Genomic DNA, 18,625 nt, shown 5'->3' on the forward strand with positions numbered 1-18,625 from the left:
AGAAGAAGATCCACAGAAGAGATAAATTCAGGTGAAGGTCCCTGATTTGGAAGGGGTTGCAGAATCTCTTGTAACATACTTTGAGCTTTGATACATTTGTTTTGCCCTCCAGAGGCTGAAGTGAAAGGTATTCTTATTCCACAGCAATTTTTGCTGCACTGGCGCTGTCCTTTCTCATTCTATTCCTGTGGATATTTAATGGTTTCAGTGCACACAGTTCAAGAGCCCTCATTGACTCTGCCCATGCTATTTATGACTACAGGATTCGAGGTTGTGAAAGCTCTAAACACTTATTTCAAAAGTGTTACATTATGCCTTCCCCCCCACCCCTTGCAGCTTTGGTGGAAGTAGAAAAATAACACATTGTACACAATATATCAGTGTGCCGTGATAAAACTCTGCAAACATTCAGCCCTCAGCATGGCACAAAACCAATATCATCCATGAAATATTTAGCAGGCTGATAACAACAGAGTATCTTTCTTCACTTTTATCATACAAAACACTACCCGCTGTGTAATTTCTATGTAGCCTACAACATGTTATATTGCTGTGAACAAAGGGGAAATGTGATTCAGGGTATGTCTAGCACCAAACAGGTAGAAGAGGTAACCGCGCTACTCTGTGCTAGCATATCAGCCAAAAACAAAAGAAAAATAACAGAATTAAGAAGACAAAAATATTGTGGCACCTTAAAGACTAACCACTTTATTTCAATGTGAGCTTTCATAGCTGGGTCCACTTCCTTAGAAATAAGAATCTCTTATGTCTGAGGAAGTGGTCCACAAAATCTCACATTAAAATATAGCAGTTGTCTTTAAGTAAGGTGCCACAACATTTTAATCTTCTTTATTTTTTAATTTTCTTTTGTTTTTGCCTGATGTACTAAACAATTTGTTTCCCCTATATTATTGAGGATAACATTGGTTGAGAGACAGCCAGATGACAGTCAAGAAGCCTGAATATTGCAATAAGGATGATATTACATTTTCAGGGGTTTTATTGCAGAGGCCATTCCCAAGGCCATTGGGAACCTCTACTAAACTGGTCCACCTGTTTCTAAAAGAGTATCTGGAGGTTATGTCCCATTGAACAGCACAGGAACAAAACAGAACTGTGCATAACATCTTTGACCAGTGACCAAGGGAAGAAGCGGTATTCCCCTGCCATCATCGCCTTCTCCATCCATCCTTTATGAGCAATGAATGGATAGGGTCACCACTAATCTCTGTTCCTTTGAAGCAGTCCAGAAGGACACCATGATAGATGGTACTGAGTGTCAAAGAAATCTAGGAAAATAAATGGAATATGTAGCACCTGTCTAGAGCATGGTGAGCAAACTACAGCCACTGGGCTCATCAGACTCTCACCCCCCCCCCGACAAAAAAAAATGGCTGAACTCTCATCTTTCCAGTTGTTCGCAAGGGGCCTGTGAGGTACACCACCAAAATGTAACTATTTTTTTAAAAAAAAAACTACAGAGGAGATCCAGCCATTTATAGTCTCATATTTTTGACATTATGGCAGTCTGTCGCATCCTCCGAGGATCCAAGGGGCAGGCAATTGCCCCCCTCCCCTCGAGAACTGTCAAAGTTGCCCACCTTGATAGATACCAAGATTTTAGATTCTACTTTTTTGATTGGCAGTGATGACATTACAAATCCGAGTAAAAACTTTTACCTACAAGGTGACAAAGAATACTTTTCTTTTTCATTCTTGGTCAGCCACAGATTGGCTAAACAACTATATCACCTATAATATATATGTTGCCATCAGTATACATAGTACTTTATGAATGCTGTAGTGCTGGTCCCTGCCCTGAGAAAGTTGCAATCTAAAATTCAGTACAGAATAACAGAACAAGGGGAGGAAAAGAGAGGCACAGGTAAGCAGAGAAGGAATATTTGGCTCTTTCAGTCACAATGCTTAAGCTTATTTATAGGCTGAGTTACAGCAGGGTTTGGGTACATTTCCTGAAGACTGTCATAACAAGGGTGGTAACCATGAACAGGGGTGGACAAAATTAAATTCCCCTAGGCTTGCCAACCATCCATTGTTCTACTGTTCCAATGGAATAGTTATTAAACTACATGATATCACATTCACATATTTTAACTGTCTATCTAGCAAAGACATAATTGGTTAAGCAATAAACATTTGTCATGCATTTACATGTTTTTGCAGGTCCCCACTTTAGCAACAGTCTTTCAGATGGATTAAAATAAAAATGAAATGCAATCTGCAAAACAATAACACAGCCATACATTTTTGCTGTGACTTCTCTAGCAGGCTGCCATTGACAAACGGATCACTAGAAAAATGTCCTTGGGGTTGGCAGCCGATGCAGCCATTGCGAAGCCAAGGACAGAATCCAAACATAATTCTCAGAGCCACTTTTTGTTTTGTTATGACCACAGATTTTAGCTACAGTCTGAAGAGGATGGGTGCCAATTCAGTAGCACCGACTAACTCTGCCGCTCCGCAGACATAATTCAGGTTGCAAGAGTGTCACCTCTTCCCTCAAGGTTATCCTAAGATAACCAGAGCATTCTTTCCCAGTCTTACGCAGTTATGCCTTAGCTGCCTCAACGTAATAACCAAAAAGATCACAATACTGCAGCCCTATGCAAGTCAGAATGGCATAGTCTGCAATGTGTGAAAGCTAACCCAGTTCATAAGGCAGTTGTGTAGCTACACAGAACCTTAATAGAGAGGGTTGGGTTGCAAGCTTTGGCCCCAAGACTTGGGTTCTAGGATCCATTTTTCAAGTCCCTGGCTTTGAACTCAAAACCTCAGGGAATGGAATGTTTCTGTCTCAGCAACACTAGATCTGGGACTTAATTTTCATGGCTTTAGGATGTGTCATTTAGATACGTTCAGAAGCACAGCTTTAGCCAGCTGGTAAAAAGCACTTTCCTGGGGGGGGGATATAACTCAGATGCCCCAAATCCAGTCTTCACCAAACTTGGAGGGGGTGGGGAGTAGAGTCAGCCCAAGTTTGGTGAAAATTGGAATTTGGATGTCTGAATTTGTCCACATACAAATCGGAAATAATAGTCCAGCATTTCGTTTCATTCTGGGCAGGCATGTTCCTCCAAACCTTCCCAAAATGAACCATGAAATGGCCTGACTCATGGGTGTTTTTTTTTGCTTTGGTTTATGGTTCATTTTGTGCCCATCTCTAATCAAATCCACTTTCTCAGACATAAGAGTGAGACTACATGACTGTCCTATTGATACATGATCCTATGACGAGGTAGGGATACATATAATGGACAAAGTGACAATGGTTTATTAGGCTGTGAACAATGTCAGTTATCACTCTACAAGGTAACAATAGCATGGTTGACACCAGTGCCAAACTGTCTGAATCAATATAGCATTTCATAGTTGGTAATTTAAAAGGCAATATTTAAAAGCTGAAAACAGTAAGTATACAAATATTTTAAAAGAATTAAACAAGTATATTAAAATGGTAAATAAAATCCATGCTAAAAACACATCTAAAAGCAAGAGCACAACAATCCATTTATATCTCTTCTTCTCTTTTAAGAACATTTGATTGGTATTCACTCCATTTAAGTGGGTCTCCAGCATCAATATATACCTTATCTCAGCTGTTTCTCTTTGAAGTCTTGTTTTATAATGTGTTTTTTCTCTCCCAGAACAGTGACTTTCAAGTCAACCAAAGAGTGTCTGGGTAAACTAAAATGTTCTGAGACTGTTTTTTGTGTATTGCCATTCCTGATGTCAGATTTATGTCCATTAATTATTTTGTACATTGTTGATAAAGAATGACATAGATCATATTAACAGAGGAACAAGCAAATATGTTCCTGTTCTGTGTGACATTGATGGGGCTTGTGATTGTGTTGCTAGAGTAGATGTGGACGCAGAGGTGGTACCTGGGTTTATAGCAGAATTTAGTTGTACTGATAATATCTTGAAAATGTAAATGTCTTGAAAGTGAGCTTTTTCAGGTTGAACAAAACAACTCTGATATTTAGCAACTTTCTGAAACAAAGAATGTTTCTTTTGGTGGCTAGAGAATTAAGATATTCACATAACAGAACAACCCCAAATACAGAAAAAGTTGTATGATCTTTCCCTTCGTATTATTTTAAACCACTTTTGAGTTCTTTCAAGGCTGCTGTTACACAAAGCCCAACAACAACAACAACAACAACAACAACACAGCATGATAAAATGTTTATTTATTGCACTTAAAAAAACCCGTAAGTTCTCTGGGCAGTATGCAAATTAAATACATAAAAGACTATATATTCCTTGACTATGGTATACGGTAATTTTCTGCTCCATTTCAGGCTATAAAGCTTGAACCAGCACCGACAAGATACAAATAAATAAAGAAGATAAAGCAGGTCAAATTAAATTATGATGAAACCACAAACAGTACCCAAAATCAAGATTAAAACCATCAGGGAAGAAAAAAAACAATTAAAGATCTAAAAGCATTAAAGAGAGTGCCATAAATGCCTGAGAAAATAAAAAGATATTCACTAGGTAAATTAGGCTGCAGGCTCCAGAATAATAAATGTTGCTGAATATTATACAAACATCCAGCCTAGACAGTACCTAAAATAATTGCAGCTAAGAATGCCTCAGGATTGAAAAAAACAAAAACTGATTCTTTTTAAAGTTCAGGACAGGCACTTAAATTTGAACTAGTAGGAAACACTGGCAGCCAGGAGAGCTAGGTTTCAGCAATACTGTAGAGCTGGACAGATGTGTTCCATACAAGTTGATTTGTAGACTGCCTTTATGTTGCAGCAGGGCAGACGAGAAGTCATTAGTGCATGAGCAGCAGCCAATGTAAGAGGTCAGACCTCACCAGACACGACACAGTTGGTGTACCAGCTTTAGTTGGTAACAGGCAGGCTCGGCCATCACTGCCCATCCAAGCTTCCCTGCATAGCACTGAGTAGAGGAAAATTCAAAAAGCTGTTCAACTCATCTTTTCCCAGCAATAAAGCATGCTAAAACTAATTCAAATATGTTTTTCCCTAGTGTAACCATGCTCTGTACTAGCAACATTGCCATATGGGGTAAGCATCATCATCTCCCACCTAGTCTACACAGAGTCATGGAAACAACCCCAATTTTTAAAAATGAGGAGGAGAATATGGTGCAAAAAAGAATAAGTTTATTTTTTTTTAAAAAAGGAAAGTGATATATATCCTCACATTCTCTAGTAAATTCATCTCTAAATTTTCACTTCCTAGGCCAAATCCCCAGTTGCACTGCCCTATTTTGAAATTTATTTCAACATTTTTATAAAAAACATTAATTATAAATTATAGGTACAAATTATAAAATAAATTATAAAATTATAAAATTTTATATTTTTAAATTATAGCACGTTTCATTATTATTTTCAGAATGTCTACAATTTTTCCTGCATCATCTACAGTTCCATGGCCTAGAGTGGTTGAAATGACCGCCTAGAGTGGTCGAAATGACCAGATAGGCGGGGTATAAATAAATAAATAAATAAATAAATAAATAAATAAATAAATAAATAAATAAACTGGTGTCCAGACTGATAAATGGTGGTTCAATGATAGTTGGAAGCTGACTGGTTTCATTTAAAGTTCCTAGTGTTAAAGAGGCTTTGTCTGTTTAAAAAAAACCAGTTCATTTGTCTGAAAACCCTTCTCATTTAGTCGAACTGAATATGAAAGAAGAGGATAATGTTCCCTCCTCCCCCTCCAGGAGCTGGGGGGATTCACAGGAACTTTGAGTTCTTTTATGGCTACGCTTAATCATTTCAGTTTGCTTCTGATTTCTTGACAGGAGGATTCATTTGTACTGATGATTAAACCAGCATATAGAAGAACTTCGGCAATTTCATTGTCGGCATTAAAGTTATATAATTCTTCTACAATCGCTATTTTTTGTCTTCTTAATGTTGAGATGTAATCCTGCTTTTGCATTGTTTTCTTTAACCTCCAGGTGGCAGCATGTAAATATATTGTTGAGAGCCAGTGTGGTGTGGTGTGGATAGAGTGGCATACTAAGACTCGGGAGATGTGGGTTCAAATCCTTCCTCAGCCATGGAAACTCACTGGTTTTTGACAATGATAAAAACACTCCTTAAATATCTCATATACCTTGAAAAAAACAGTTCCAGTAACCGTAAGTTGGATGTGATCTGAAGGCCTATAACACATAAATGTGTTGTTAGGCATCTCATATTGATGCCCTGTACACCAGCTAATGGTTGGGTCATTTTCAGATCCCCAGCAATATTTTTATATAGGATAATGGGAGGCTGTGTCTACAGCCAGACAGCCTGTAAATATATCCATTATGAGCAAGGTAAGGGGGAAAAGAGAAAAAAAAAAAGACAAGATGTCAAGTAAGTACTTCTATAGACACAAAAACTGAGTATTTCCTTCCTACTGTCCAGGGAGTAGGATTAAGGAAGAAAGAGTACTGGATAAAAAAAAAAAGAGTATATAGATAGGGACATACCAGGGCTCTGAATTAAAAATTTCCCAGAGTCTCTCCGTCTTTATCATTTTTTACACTGTGGACATTATTTCTACTTTAAACGGACCAGAATGGAAAAAAAGTTGCCAAAAAGAGGGGAAAAAAGAGACCCTTATATTTATTTATAAAATTACTTACATCCTGTCTGGACAATTAACAATAATGGAAATAATATCCTTCACCAGGAACAAGCAGGTTTTAGGAAGGGCCATAGCACAGTAGATCAAATCTACGTGCTACATCATCTTGTATGCAAATATACTACCAGGTCATTCAAATGGCTATTCACAGCTTTTATTGATTTCTCCTCTGCATTTGACACAATCACCAGAAACCGCCTGTGGGATAAGCTCACAGAGACCAACATCGATAAGAGACTCCTAACCCTAATACAAGAACTATACTCCAACACTACATTGAGGGTAAGGATTAGCACAGATGGGAGGCTGACAGAGGAAATTTATACTAACAAAGTATATATTTTATTTTATTTTATTATTTATTTATTTATTTTATTTATATCCCGCCTATCTGGTCGGTTAAGACCACTCTAGGCGGCTGTATACTAACATACTCGCACCCCTACTTTTTAACTTTTTATAATCTGGTTTCTCTTCAGATTGTATAAATCTTTCACCTTTTACATTTTTGAATTTCCCACCCTTTCCCCCTGCCTTTTTCCGTTCGGAGGCTTGCCGAGCCTTGCTCTTGTGCAACGCTGTGGTTACAGTGGTTTCCTGAGAACTGCCATCTAATTCTAGGAGGTGCTGTCTGGGGAAGTCTGAGAGTTGCAGTCCATAAACACAAAAAAACCACCCTCTGTCAATTACAATTCAACATATATGTACACGCTAAATAAACTTAATGGGCAATCTTGATTTGAACACTTTGACACAATATTTGTAAAGGGGAAAATAGGCTGATCTGTGAGATACACACATTAGACCGACTGGCAGACATGGACCAGGACGTTTTATTACTTTTAACACTGCAATCCATATATAATCTACCTTCTAGATGTTCGCCATTAAACATCTTTTGGTCATCGGACTTCAGTGGTTTAGCAACCCCTGCTGCTTTAGAATAATGAATAGTGTGTTCAGAGGAACGGAAACCAACAACCATAGTTTGTAAAAGCTTATAAGAAAGCACTAAAGATGCTAATGACATGAGAAAGGAGTGGAACAAAGAACTGGACTGTTCGGTGCAATTAATCCATGGAAATCTTCCCTTGCTTCAACATCTAAAATCTCTTCAGATCTAAAGCTCTGGTTCCATGAAAATCAATTTGTTTTACACAAATGGGATATCACGTTGTTTAGAAAGAAATCGGCCTCTTCAGTTAAATGTTAGTGACATAACACAGCAAGTGCTTCTTTGAGGCATATGATGTTGGCATGTCCAGCGTTGGCTCCTCTGTGGTTCCTTGTGGTGAATTTAACTCTGCATTATACAAATGTTTTATATCTATAGATATGTAGATACTTCTAAATTGTTTTTTAATTTGGCATTTAATTCAATTTAACAGGCTGAATATTTAGAGCCCTTGCCCTTTCCAAAACAGTTATACTTCAAGACTGCAAAGATAAATATTCACCATCCATGATTCAATGGTGAGAACTTCTTAGTTTAGCTATATTTGCTTTAGCTATACATTACTGTCTATTCTGCTGATGCCAACTCCAAACAACTTTTTTTTCTGGACATATGGCAAGCTTACCTTAATATATATTTCTAGCCTAACCTAATACTACAGGAAGCCAGATTTAGTCTGAATATCAGGAAAAACATCTGTTAGAGCAGTACAACAATGGAATTAATTAGCTTGGGAGGTGCTGAGCACTTGCTGGACACAATGATTTGGGGCTGAAGATTAACTGTCCTACCTGCTAATGAATTTAAGCTGCTCATTAAAGTTCTCTGGTACTATCTGATCTTCCTCCAGCTATAAAAAGGCAAAATTATAAAGCTACGAAGCATTCTGTTATGATTCATTGGGGCAGGATCAAATGAGTACAAAGATAATGTGGGGATATCTAATCTGGTGGGTTAGCTAAAGAAAGGTAGGGAAAATATACTGAGTTTCTAAAAATACTGGAAGTTGCAAAGGAGTGGGAAGGTAAAATTAACATTAAGTTTCCACCTTTACAGTATATGTGGAAACAGAATGTTCTTGCCGTATATAAAAGGCTTACTTATCCTATGAACTCTATATGAAAGCGATCAAGCTCTCCTGGGAGGGTTCTAAAAGGGCTTGTACATATTTGAACAATACATAAAGTTTAGTAACAGCAGCTAAATTATTAATAACAAAGAACCGGAAAGTTAAGTGTGATCTCCAGTTAAATGAATGGTATAATTTAGCTAATAATGATAAATTAACATTAAAATTAGATATTAAAGTAAGAAAAGGAATGAAAAATAGCTTAGTGATATATGGGGAGAATTTATTGATTTTTGTATTAACAAAGGAGAAGGATTATGTACCTTCTCAGGAGTTAATGTATTTCTGGAAGAGGAATGAGGCTCCATAAAAAGAAGGAAATAGAGTATCTCCAATGCTTTTCTTTGGATGGGAGAAGAATATACGAATTACAATATTGAAAGGAATGCTAGGCTAGCCAGAAAACTGACTGATATCAACAGGAGATCTTTCTTCTTATACTAATGGTAGGTGAGTGGATTTTCATGATCATTTTGGCTGGGAGGAGAGGGTTAAATTTCCCCTTCCCATGCTATGACAGGCCAATGAAAATATTCCATTCTTGTGCCCCATTTTGCTTTAAATCCCACTGCTTGATCCTGAGAGATATTTGTAGACAATTAGTAGACCCATGCTGTTAATATCTTGGTCAAATGTGTTCCGAATATGATAATCTTATTGATGTTTATCACACACATAAGATATGTATGTATCTTAAAATATGCTTGAGAATTCTAAATCACCTTGAGTGAAAAATTAGGCTGAAAAAAAGGTTGAATAAATAAGGCTGAATCTGAATATTAAATCTTGTTATTTATTGTAACTAAGTACAAAAGAAGGCAAATATTTATAGCATTTTTATAATTAAATGGAGCAGGAGCAACGGAGAACTAAGTTTCTGCTTGAGAGGGATAAAGAGTAGAAGATGTAGAAGCAGATTAGATAATCCTCTTGGACAGGTACAGCACGTTTGCGACAACAACTCATTTCTGACGAAACTAGTTATCAGCATAGTATCTGATCAACCAAACAAGCATTCTGAGCCACAGACGTGGCCATTCAATGACACAGCCCTTGCCACCACAAGGATAACACTATTTAAACTTTTTTAAAAAACCAAAAACCACAAATTGTGACTCTGTTGGATAAACCCAGATTTTGTTTAAAAGAGATACGAGTCAGGCAGACTTTAGGTTATAAGATATCAGACTTCAATGAAATCCTCTACTTAAGTCCTAAAGACCTGTTACAAAGCAATGCAGGCTAATTTGCAAATTTCATGTAGCAGTAAAAGTATTCCCCCTTTCTAATGAAAGATTATCTCTCATGTCTCTTTCATTTGCCACGATAGTTCAGAAAATGAGAGAGCAATTCCAAAGATTTCTAGAAGAGAGTGATAACCTGAATTTCAAGATATATAAAAGTCATGGTTGATATTGGGGACAGGTATTCAAAAGATTCAAATATCAATTGGCATGATCAGTCAGACCAGCCTTATTTCTAACACATACTTTTGCATAGGCAGGGTACTCAGTTCTACAGTGTTATCGCTAAATTTGCCTTGAAAGATTTCAGTTTAGTCAACAAAAACTAGTCCAATGAAAAGGCTCTGTGTCTTGTCTCAGGCTCTGGGGATCAAAAGGGCAACAGAACTCACAAGGGCACCTATGAACTAAAAGCATTGGGCTAAAAAGCCTAATCTAAGACAAATATTTGCTCATGCAACAGACACTGCGATTTTGATTATCTAGAAATAGACCTAGAAGGGGAAAGCAAGCAACTGGTAAGTACAAAGTGTCCATGTGAATGAGACACTCAGATGTAAGCAATTCAAAACAATGAATTTTGATACTAATAGAAAAAGGCTCAAAAAGCCTAACCATCGAAGACACAAACAGCTTTGGAGGTCAAGGAAAAGTGCCCTCAACTTTCTTCACATTGAGATAGCCTTTTATTGACATATTTGCCTGTTATCACATATTTATTGAGTACCCAGCCCAATATGGGGTTGATCTGTAGCCTGCATAATTGAATAGTAAACAGCCTAGAGAATGCTTTAAGCACTATTGGGGGGGGGGGAATATAAGCAGCACACGTATACCATGGAGATATTCAGAGGCAATGGCTGCAAAATATGATTGAGACGATGGCCAGAGTGTGGGCATCATACAGTACGATACAGTTGTTATAAGTTTAGGATAGTTTAAAGAGCGAAGCTCTAAACAAAAGACAAATGTGTTGAAATTAGAATTTCACCTGGAAGTACAATTAAGAGCACAACAAAGGGAGGAAATGGAAACCCTAACTCTCATATTATGGGAAGCATCGTCTGAGTCTGAGCCTCAGCAATAGGCACTTCTAATTAAAAGAACTCAGATGGCTAGACTGGGAAAGACTTCTACTATAGGTCTGCCGCTTGGCTCAGTATAAGACAATATCCTGTGTTCCCCCGTGTTCAAGGTGAGAGGTGATGACTCCTGACACACAGTCTATTCCCTATAATATTTATCTGAGCCAGATTTCTCAGGATATGTGTAGTCATTATGATGCTCAAAGTTTGGCATTGCTTCTCCAGTTCCTTTGTCTGTGGCATGAACCAATTATGTGAAAGGAAAGACTGAAAACTGAACGTAAGTATTAAATACAGGAAGAGCCCGGGATGAGAACCGGTTGTTAGAGTCATTTAAAAACAACAACTTGTAATTAACCAGGTTGTTCTGACCTGTTACAGCACTATCCTGTTTATCAGAACAAATGTCTAACATTTTTGGACTATAGGGCATTTTGATAATAATGTCAGAGGCAAGATTGTAGACAGGACAATATGTGAAATTCAGCACTCCTACCCCCACCTCCAGCACCAGCTTCTTGGTGCTTGTGGCTTTCTTAAGATAACATGTAATTCTTCCTGAAATCACACTTTGCACCAGGAAGGTGATTTCAGCAGATCTTCATGTCTGAGCAATCAAATTTGTGAATGAAGTCCATGTTTACTTCCAGAAGACAATCACTAAATAACGTAAACTTATTTCCAAACTGCCCAAGATGTGAAAAGCTCCTGGTGTGACATTCAGATGGTTTTAGCAATTAAAGGAATCTGCTCTTCTCACAACATATTTTCTCTATAATTTGACCCTCAAGAGTCACAATACTGCAGTGCCTGTGGAAATCATGCCACTGGCAGGTTCTTCAACGTGGTTCTCCATGAATCCACACTAATGGGTTAAGTCAGCACTTGTGCTGGCCTCTCGGAATCTTCTAGAGCTGCAATAGAAAAGTAACAATGTTCAGGTTGCCCTGCACTGAGCATGCTCAGCCCGCCAACGGCTCAGTTCCTTTTTTCCGCTTGTGAAAGTTGGAACCTCTCGGATAGAGCTCCTGTTTTTGGCTGATTTCTTCTGTATTTCTTCGTCTTCTTGACTTGGACTGAATACCGCTGATCTGCCTGTCGTTGCCCTGAAATTGGACTGGATTTTGACCTTTCTCTAGCTTCTGGCGTTTTTCTTCAGGCCAATTTGGCCTAATTGGCCTATTAGGCCTCCTGCTGAGGCGCCACGCGCCAACCGGACTTGTTCGATTGCCGCTGATTGACCTCCTACTGTGAGGCGCGCTGAACACATTTCTTCACTTCTGACTCCTGGTCTACCGGGCTTTCTATTCCTGTGGAAGTCTGGTCTACTGCGACTTAGAGGTTTGGTCTACCGCCCTATGCCTCCGAAGGAAAAGCCATCTCCCAGGAGAGGACCTTTCCGTCTCTGCACCGCGTGCTCTAGAAAGCTACCCTTTCAGGACGGGCATTCGCTTTGTTTGTACTGCCTGGGCGAATCGCATTTGGTTTCCCAGTGCAGACACTGTAAACAATTCACCAAAGTTACCCTGAAAGCCCGTCAACAGCGGTTGAAGTATTCACTGTGGAAACAAACTCTTTCGGCCTCTCAACCATCTGCTATGGAGGTAGCGCCTTCCTCTTCGGCTGTACGTTCAGAGATCCGGGTAGTCCCGTCTACCTCGGCTACCACTCCGGACAAGCCCTCTAAGAAGATCTCTAAGGGCAAGTCTAAGAAGAAGTCTTCTTCCAAGACCATGGTTTCATCGGCTTCAACTGATACCGCAGTCCCATCGACGTTGGAACACCAGAAAAAGAGGAAAGAGTCGGTTAAAACGGGGACGAAGTCGAAGGAGATTACCTTGGTGGTCCCACCTATCTCCACTTCGTTGCCCTCACCGATCTTGGAAGACTCATCCCGCGATCGGGAATCCATGTCGGAGCCGGGAGCCTCTCTTCCACACCGACAGGAACCGCTGGTCGTTGTCGAGAGGTCTCCTACGGTCAGCCAGATTGGAAGAATTATCTCTGGCCTGACCGACCAGCCCGACAGCCCTATTCTAACCGGACGGGCATCTCGATCCCGGTCGTCTACACCGGGATCGCCGACCGCTAAGTCGCCCGTGTCCTCCCCAAGGAGACCGGTGAAGCCCGTCGAGTCCGATCCTCCTCGACGACCGGACCCTCCTCGACGCCCGGACCCTCCTCGACGCCCGGTGTCAGAGCCTGAGGACGAACCACCGGCGAAAAAGAACAAGCGCCATCGTAAGCGCAAGCGGGCTTCCGACGCCGATAGGCGTAAAAAGCACCGACGCCGGGATTACTCCACATCGGACTCTGATGATAGTAGGGAGAGGCGACGGTCGAGACGACGACATCGACGTCGGAGGGATTACTCTACCGACTCCTCCTCGACATCGAGGGATGGAAAGAGACGCCGGAAGAGGACCTATTATTCCTCTTCTTCTTCGTCCTCCGCTTCGCCGCCGAAAAAGCGACGACATCGGAGACCGGTGCCCCGTAACGAAGATCGAGCTTTATCTCCGGAGGGGCAGTCTACTAAATCGGTGCCTTCGACACCGTCGGCGCCGGAGAAGCCTGTGGCTCCCCCTCCTGTTCCTGGTAGACCACCCCTCCCTAAACCTTCGAAGCCTGCAGGAGGGTCTCTACCTTCGCCCACACCTCGGTCTTCTGAGGATGACGAGGAACAAGATTCTCGCCCCTCTTCCGACCAAGAGGATGGTGATGCGTCTGATGCTTCCCTTGACACCCCTGTGCCAGGGGAACCACTCCCATCTGATGCAGCAGACATTCATCCATCGTCTCCATCCGAGGACTTCTCATCCTATCCACAGATGGTTTCCAGGATGGCATCAACTCTACGCATGGAGGTTGAGAAGTCTCCTTCCAGGGAGGATGACCTCATTTTTGGAGACATTCATAAGGACAGGTCTCGTCCGGTTAGCTTGTCCTATGTACCAGAGCTAATGGACCTTATCACTGGATATTGGGAACATCCAGCTGATTCACCGACTTTCTCCAGAAGAACTGAAAACATGTATAGAGTGCATGGACCAAAGACTGAGTGTCTTTTGAAACATCCTGCTCCTAACTCTCTCGTGGTAGAGTCCAGTGCAGGACGTTTACCTGCTAAGGGTCATCCAACCCCTACCAATAAAGAGGGTAGGGACTTGGAAGTGTTGGGGAGAAGGTTATATTCTATGACGACCTTTGCCCTCAGGGCCCTCAACTACCTTGTTGCTATGGGGGCTTATCAGAAACAGTTATGGGCTAGAGTACTCCCAGCACTTCAGGTAGCGCCAGAAGACATAAGGCAGACATGCCTTGATGCCCACGCTGAGGCTCAGACCGTCTCCAAACATCAGCGGTTAGCCTCACGTCATGTGGCGGATGCTAATGCCAGGAACTTGGCATCCATCATCACACTGAGAAGACATGCTTGGCTGCGCTCAGCAGACATAATGGAGGACATCAAATCCAGGATCAGAAATCTGCCCTTTGATGCCTCGGGTTTGTTTAGTGAGAAAACGGACGAGAACCTAGAGAACTTGCATAAGAGTAAGAAGACGGCCAAGTCTTATGCTGTACATCAGCAACCACGACCTTCTAAGTTCCACTGGCGGTCTAAGGTACAACAACAACCTTACCAGCAGGCGACATCCTCTACATTTCGCCAGTTTAAGCCTCCACCACTTGCAAGATCATCTCAGGCCTCTTCTTCAGCCTCCAGCTTCAGGCCACAGAGCAACAAGCGTCAATCCTTTAAGCCCCCCGGCCGGAAGTCAAGACAATACCTTTGACTTCCCAATGAGCATCCAGGCCACCCACCATTCTACTCGCCTGTCTCCTTACCTCCAGAGCTGGTGCAAGATCACTCGAGACAACTGGGTCTTGAAAATTATCAGCTCAGGCTACCGCCTGGAGTTTACAGAATTGCCTCCTCTAGGATGGGTCAGGCATACATCCTTCGACCCCATCCTAGAAGAAGAGATTCTCACTCTACTTCAGAAGCAGGCTATTCAGAAAGTGCCTTACAGAGACGTCCTGAACGGGTTTTACTCCCGGTACTTCACTGTACCCAAAAAGGACGGCGGTCTTCGACCCATACTGGACTTGAGGGATCTCAACACCTATCTCGATGTTCGGAGGTTCAGGATGGTCACTCTGGAAGGCATCATTCACCTGCTAAAGGAAGGAGATTGGTTTGTGGTGGTGGATCTGAAGGATGCTTACTTTCACGTGACGATCCACGAGTCCCACAGGAAGTACCTTCGCTTGATATTCAAGGACACTGTTTACCAATTCGTGGCTCTCCCCTTCGGCCTTTCCACAGCTCCTCGGACCTTCACCAAGTGTATGGCTCCGGTGGCAGCTTATCTTCGTCTGCAAGGGATCCAGATCTACCCTTATATCGACGATTGGCTGATTGTGTCCACGTCCGAGCAGCAGGCACATCGAGACACTCAACAAGTTCTACACACACTTCGGGCTTTGGGCCTATCCATCAATCACGAGAAGTCACATTTGCACCCCTCTCAGGTGATGGATTATATAGGCGCCAGACTGGATGCGGTACAAGCTCGCATGTTCACACTTCCAGAACGCATCAAGAAAATAAGGAGAGCAGTCCTGAAGTTCACATCACGAAGGACAGTTTCGGCAAAACTAGCACAACATCTGTTGGGACTCATGGCCTCAACAACGGCCACTCTGCCCCATGCGAGGCTCAAAATGCGTTCTCTCCAGTCGTGGCTACTAGCCTTGTTCAATCCGGCAATAGACAGTCAACACAAGCGCCTCAGGGTCACCCCAGAACTTGCGGCCCAACTCCAGTGGTGGTTGTTTCATCCGCACCTGTCGATCGGCAGACCCTTTCGCCCCCTGCAACTTACCATACAAGTGACAACGGACGCCAGCCCAGTGGGATGGGGGGCACATTGTTTACAACACCAGGTTCATGCTCTGTGGCCACCCCAAGAAGCATCTCTACATATCAACCATCTGGAGATGCTCGCAGTAATAAAGGCGTTCAGAGCCTTTCTCCCTCTCTTACAAGGCAAAGCTGTGCAGGTTGTGACGGACAATACCACCACGATGTATTACCTGAACAAGCAAGGGGGCACAAGGTCGAAGTCCCTTCTGTTTCTGGCAGTACACTTCTGGGAATGGTGCTACCAGAGGCACATATTCCCAGTAGCCATCCATGTTGCCACATCAGACAATCAGTTGGCAGACGAGCTCAGTCGCCGTCCTTTTCAATCTCACGAATGGCAGCTGGACCAGACGGTCTTCAACGCCCTTTGTCAGCGATGGGGTCCTCCACTGGTGGACATGTTTGCCACACAACACAACAGGAAGTGTCCACAATATGCTTCTCGGGCCGGCAGGGGAAAAGACTCCCTAGGGGATGCTTTTATGATACCCTGGGACAGAGACCCCATCTACCTTTACCCTCCTCTTCCACTCCTGCAGAGGGTCATAGTCAGACTGTCGCAGACGAGGGCAGAGGCCATCCTGATTGCCCCTTGGTGGCCGCGTCGACCTTGGTTTTCCACGCTGTTTCAAATGTCAGTGGACAGAGTAGCACTACCATCACTTCCCACCTTACTCACTCAGAGCGGAGGGAATGTCCTTCACCCGGAACCGGAGACACTCCACTTAACAGCGTGGAGGATTTTCCAGCGTTGACAGAGGTCATTGACAAGGCACGGAAACCTGCAACCAAGTTGCTTTATGGTTACAAGTGGAGGAACTTTCTTCGCTTTGCTAAGGAACGTGGCTTGCAGTCTTCCCCTGTTTCCTTATCATCTCTTCTGCTGTATCTGAGACATCTCTTTGATCTAGGTCTGTCTCTGTCAACACTAAAGGTTTATACGGCGGCTATTGTAGCGTTTCAACCGTCTGGTTCGGAGTCATCCCGGTGGTTCTCTCACCCAACCTTCAAGGCCTTCCTCAAAGGACTTTCCAATATGAGACCCCCGGCTAAGAAACCAGTGCCTCAGTGGTCTCTGCAGACTGTCTTGCATTGTTTGACCAGGCATCCTTTCGAGCCTATGGCTTCTTGTGACTTGAAGTTTTTATCCTTCAAGACTCTATTTTTGGTGGCCATTACTTCGGCCAGGAGGGCAAGCGAGTTAGCTGCCCTCCGCGCTGACCCCCCTTATTTGCAATTCTTTAAAGATAAGGTTGTTCTCCATCCAGACGTTACGTTTTTGCCCAAAGTCGTTTCAGATTTCCACGTTAACCAACCTTTGATTTTACCGACCCTTTTTCCTAACGCTGTTACAGAAGTTGAGCGCATGCTCCATTCTTTGGATGTTCGTAGGGCCCTGGCCTATTATGTTACCAGGTCTAAAGACTTCAGACAGACCCACAGACTGTTTCTTTGCTTTTATGGGCCCCGTAAAGGTTCTCCAGCTTCCTCCTCTTCCCTCTCCAGGTGGCTAGTCTCTACTATTTCTCTGGCATATGAACTGCTGCAGAAACCTGTGCCGGACGGTCTCAAAGCCCATTCCACCAGGGCCATGGCTACATCTACGGCCCTGCTAAGAGGAATCGACATCCAAGAGATTTGTCGGTCTGCTACTTGGTCCAATGCTTCTACCTTTGTTACCCACTACAAGTTGGACCTTCGGGCTAAAGCAGAGACCAAATTTGGAAGGGCTGTTTTGACTTCACTGCTTCAGTGACGGCCCACCATCCTGTAAGTGTGCTTGCTAGTCACCCATTAGTGTGGATTCATGGAGAACCACGTTGAAGAAGGACAGGTTACTTACCTGTAAACATGGTTCTTCAAGTGGATTCTCCATGAATACACACGTCCCGCCCGGCCTCCCCACATGTTCGTCACTGGTGGATGTAAGACGTTGCAACTTTCACATGGCGGACATGTGGAACTGAGCCGTTGGCGGGCTGAGCATGCTCAGTGCAGGGCAACCTGAACATTGTTACTTTTCTATTGCAGCTCTAGAAGATTCCGAGAGGCCAGCACAAGTGCTGACTTAACCCATTAGTGTGTATTCATGGAGAATCCACTTGAAGAACCATGTTTACAGGTAAGTAACCTGTCCTTTTTCTTGCCAAGGTTTACACCACACGCTGGGAACCTATTTCCAACACCTTCTGCATTTGACAGTGCTGAACTTCTGGCAAGAGTTGTCAGCCCATTAGTAAGGCTGGAAAATGGAAACAAGAAAATATAAGAAACAGAGTGAAGGAAAGAGAGGAAAAGGGGGTGGCAAAAACAGAGAAAGGAATAGCCTCATGCATTCTGATGAGTCTCACCCACCATAAGCATGCAGCTGACATATCACCCTAGAAGGATCATGGCTCTTGTGGAAAAAAAAGATGCTAGAAGAAAGAGCCTCCATACTTCGTTTCGTTTTTAGACTCAGAAATCCTATGCCCCAAGTTATCCTTGGTCTAGAGACTACACTTGCAGACTCCCTTATTTTCAGTCATCAGAACACAGCCCCGATTCCTAAATTTCCCCATATCCAAATTTCACCTTGGCTTCTTCTTTCCTCATCTCTAGCACCCACAATTATCTCAGGAGAGGGCTA

General features: G+C 42.5%; 2 protein-coding genes across 4 annotated transcripts in view; one reads left to right on the plus strand and one right to left on the minus strand.

Moving 5' to 3' along the window:
- The window catches only part of GHR (growth hormone receptor), a 184,562-nt gene that overhangs the window by 31,565 nt on the left and 134,372 nt on the right, over window positions 1-18,625 (minus strand). The window lies entirely within an intron of this gene.
- LOC144586359 (uncharacterized) lies at window positions 15,011-18,140 on the plus strand. The gene is made up of 2 exons (XM_078384459.1): window positions 15,011-17,766; window positions 18,028-18,140. The coding sequence occupies exon 1, from the start codon at window positions 15,011-15,013 to the stop codon at window positions 17,750-17,752; it is 2,742 nt and encodes a 913-aa protein (XP_078240585.1). The 3' UTR covers window positions 17,753-17,766; window positions 18,028-18,140.

Source organism: Pogona vitticeps, chromosome 2 (genome assembly GCF_051106095.1).
Source record: "Pogona vitticeps strain Pit_001003342236 chromosome 2, PviZW2.1, whole genome shotgun sequence".
NCBI classification, from domain to species: Eukaryota; Metazoa; Chordata; class Lepidosauria; order Squamata; family Agamidae; genus Pogona; species Pogona vitticeps.

What these genes read in the sequence shown, in the direction of transcription:
- LOC144586359 (XM_078384459.1), top strand. Translation starts at nt 15,011, where the DNA reads ATGGGTCAGGCATACATCCTTCGACCCCATCCTAGAAGAAGAGATTCT.